The following is a 2500-nucleotide window of genomic DNA, read 5'->3' as shown; positions in this document are numbered from 1 at the left end:
CGAAGCTCACATGATTATTTCATTGGCGTTTCTATAATAAAGTGACTTGTTCACCTGGCCCAAGTTGTTCGAAGGGTGGATAGCGCCATCTTATCCACTGGATAACTCAATTGGTTTTGCTAGTGTTTATCCGCTGGATAGTGATTGCATATACGGGATGGCGCAGTGGTGAAGGCACTCCCTCTCAGCAATGTGGCCTGGGTTCGATTCCAGACTCGGCGTCATATGTGGGTTGAGTTTGTTGGTTCTCTTCTCTGCACCGAGAAGCTTTTCTCCGAGTACTTCGGTTTTCCCCTCTACTCAAAAACAAACATTTTACTTGATTCACGTTGATTGCTAATTTCAGTTTACAGTGTCCCTAATTAGTGCTCCATCGCTAGAACGACTTGGCACTTAAATAAAGTTCCTTTCCTTTCAAGTTTTCAAGTTTTCCCGTTTTTATCCGGTGGATAACGTTATCCACCTTTTGAAAAACCGAGGCCAGATAAAGTTATCCAGCATTCGAACAACTGGGACCTGGGCACTAGTCGTTATAATTTTTTTTTTTACACTTGCAATTACTTTGAGTGCTTTCTTTACAGCAACTGTCGTCGTAACAACGCTCGCTGAAATGAATATGTTCTGTAAAATGGCATTAATCTGCCACGCTTACTCACCTTTTTATTCGTTTTCCAGGAAGAAAAAGCAATTCTGCCAAACTAAAAGTCAACACATGCGTGAGAAATAACTTCTAGAATGGCAAAGTAGAATTGACCTCTATAACTTTTGCTTTACTGCGCAGGATAGGATATCTCGATGTAACTTACAAGGATACAAAAGTCCCGGGGGCTGTTTGTCTGTTTGTGATAGATACATTAGGGAGCTTAAACTGAATGGTTGAATGAAATTTAAGAGGTTTAAGAAAATGATAAAACTGAAGAAAATGATATGTGGAACAACAACAGACAGTTCTCCCCACCCAAGAACAACCCAGGTTGGTAGGGGACTGCTTGGATGTCTCTATATACCGCCTTAAATTCTAATTTTGAAACTCCATTATTTTTCCCTATCTTACTACTCTTTTGAGAAAAACTGTCTCGTTCCAAAAATACCTGAAATTTATAAAACACCCCAAAACATCGATTTGTGTAATAAGCATAGGGTTTTGGCACTGCTTAAAACGCGAACGAGATATGGGCCTTATTCGCACGGCGGCCATATTGCCCATAGACAACAGATTTCGTACCCCAAGCTTCGAGTTGAAATGTTTGGGAACGAGTTTCGGTGCATGCGCAAAAACAAAAGTTTTCGATCCCTCGGGACTCAACATGACCACCGTGTGATTAAGGCCCATTTTAAACGGCTCTCAGTTGTACTTCCTTTAAGCACGATACGTTTTTTAAAAAGTACAGGAGAGTTTTAGACGCTCGCTTCGACCGTAAAGGGACTTCATGCAAGACTAGGGTCGTTGACAAGCGGCGCTATCATGCAATCTTTTTGCGCTGTTACCTCGCGTGTGACTCGCGGTTCGCGCTCGCCTCGCGATTGCTCTCACTAGCTTAAGGAGGCTCGAAAGGGTTTTCAGCTGAGCGCGCGCAAACATGAGTAATCTGATTATCGAATGTGTCAACATTTAAATATGGATTTTTTCCTCAACGGTTACTTCTGATGATAAATGCTCACACCTTCGAAACGTAAAGTGTTTTTTTTTTTAAATTATGATATTACTCATGTTTGTCACCGCTGTTTGCGTGTTATTTCTTTTAAAAGTGAGAGGCATATTTAAAAAGAAAAGATTTTTCCGTAAAACTGGCCTACGAATTTCTTTTAATTTTAAATATTTTACAAATTATTTCTAACATTATCAGGCGACCCTGTAGGGGAAATTTTCACCGTCTCGTTGTTTTCAAAAAAGACAATTTATGCTGATTTTAAAGCTCAAAGAAATATCGTTGTCATGGTGACGGTATTTTGGAGGAAAATGTGACGTGAGAAATCTATGATGGGTCCTTAATACCCTGGCCAAATTTCGACTTGATATGATTAGGTTACCTAACTATATCCAAGGACAGAATACGTTCATTTGTTTGGAAAAAGGAGAAACTATTTCGAGCCTCCTAAGCCTGTTATTCACGCTATCGACAGCCCGACGAAGATGCTAAGATATGATGAGGACTAACAGGCTAAACTACCGTAGCTATCCACAGTTTCCACCACCCGGGTGAGTGCATGCGCTAGATACTGGCGAGTCGCCTTTCTTTCAATTGATGAGTTTGACAGTCTGAAAAGGCCCGAAACTTCCGTGCTGCATTCAAAATGCACCGAGCACACACGCTTGTTCGTGAATAAAATCCCTTCGGTTCTCGTACGTCGTATCAGCCCTCTTGGTATTTTGAAGCCATTAAAGGAGGATACTTTATCCTCTATCCTTCAATTTTTTTATTATGCTATTAACATTTTTCTTTACACGGATCCATAAGCTATATTAGCTTTAAAACCTACCGTGTTCAAATTAAAGATG

At 40.4% G+C, this 2500-nt stretch overlaps 1 protein-coding gene across 1 annotated transcript in view; it reads right to left on the bottom strand.

The window, feature by feature from the left end:
* The window catches only part of LOC138052933 (epithelial cell-transforming sequence 2 oncogene-like), a 44799-nt gene that overhangs the window by 13897 nt on the left and 28402 nt on the right, over nt 1–2500 (bottom strand). Inside the window, exon 24 of the mRNA XM_068899537.1 lies at nt 657–698. Within this exon, the coding sequence (XP_068755638.1) occupies nt 657–698 (42 nt within the window). The remainder of the gene's footprint in view (nt 1–656; nt 699–2500) is intronic.

Source organism: Montipora capricornis, chromosome 6 (genome assembly GCF_036669925.1).
Source record: "Montipora capricornis isolate CH-2021 chromosome 6, ASM3666992v2, whole genome shotgun sequence".
Lineage (NCBI taxonomy): Eukaryota > Metazoa > Cnidaria > Anthozoa > Scleractinia > Acroporidae > Montipora > Montipora capricornis.
Note: the sequence above shows the minus strand (reverse complement) of the source record. Positions and strands in the feature narration are given on the sequence as shown.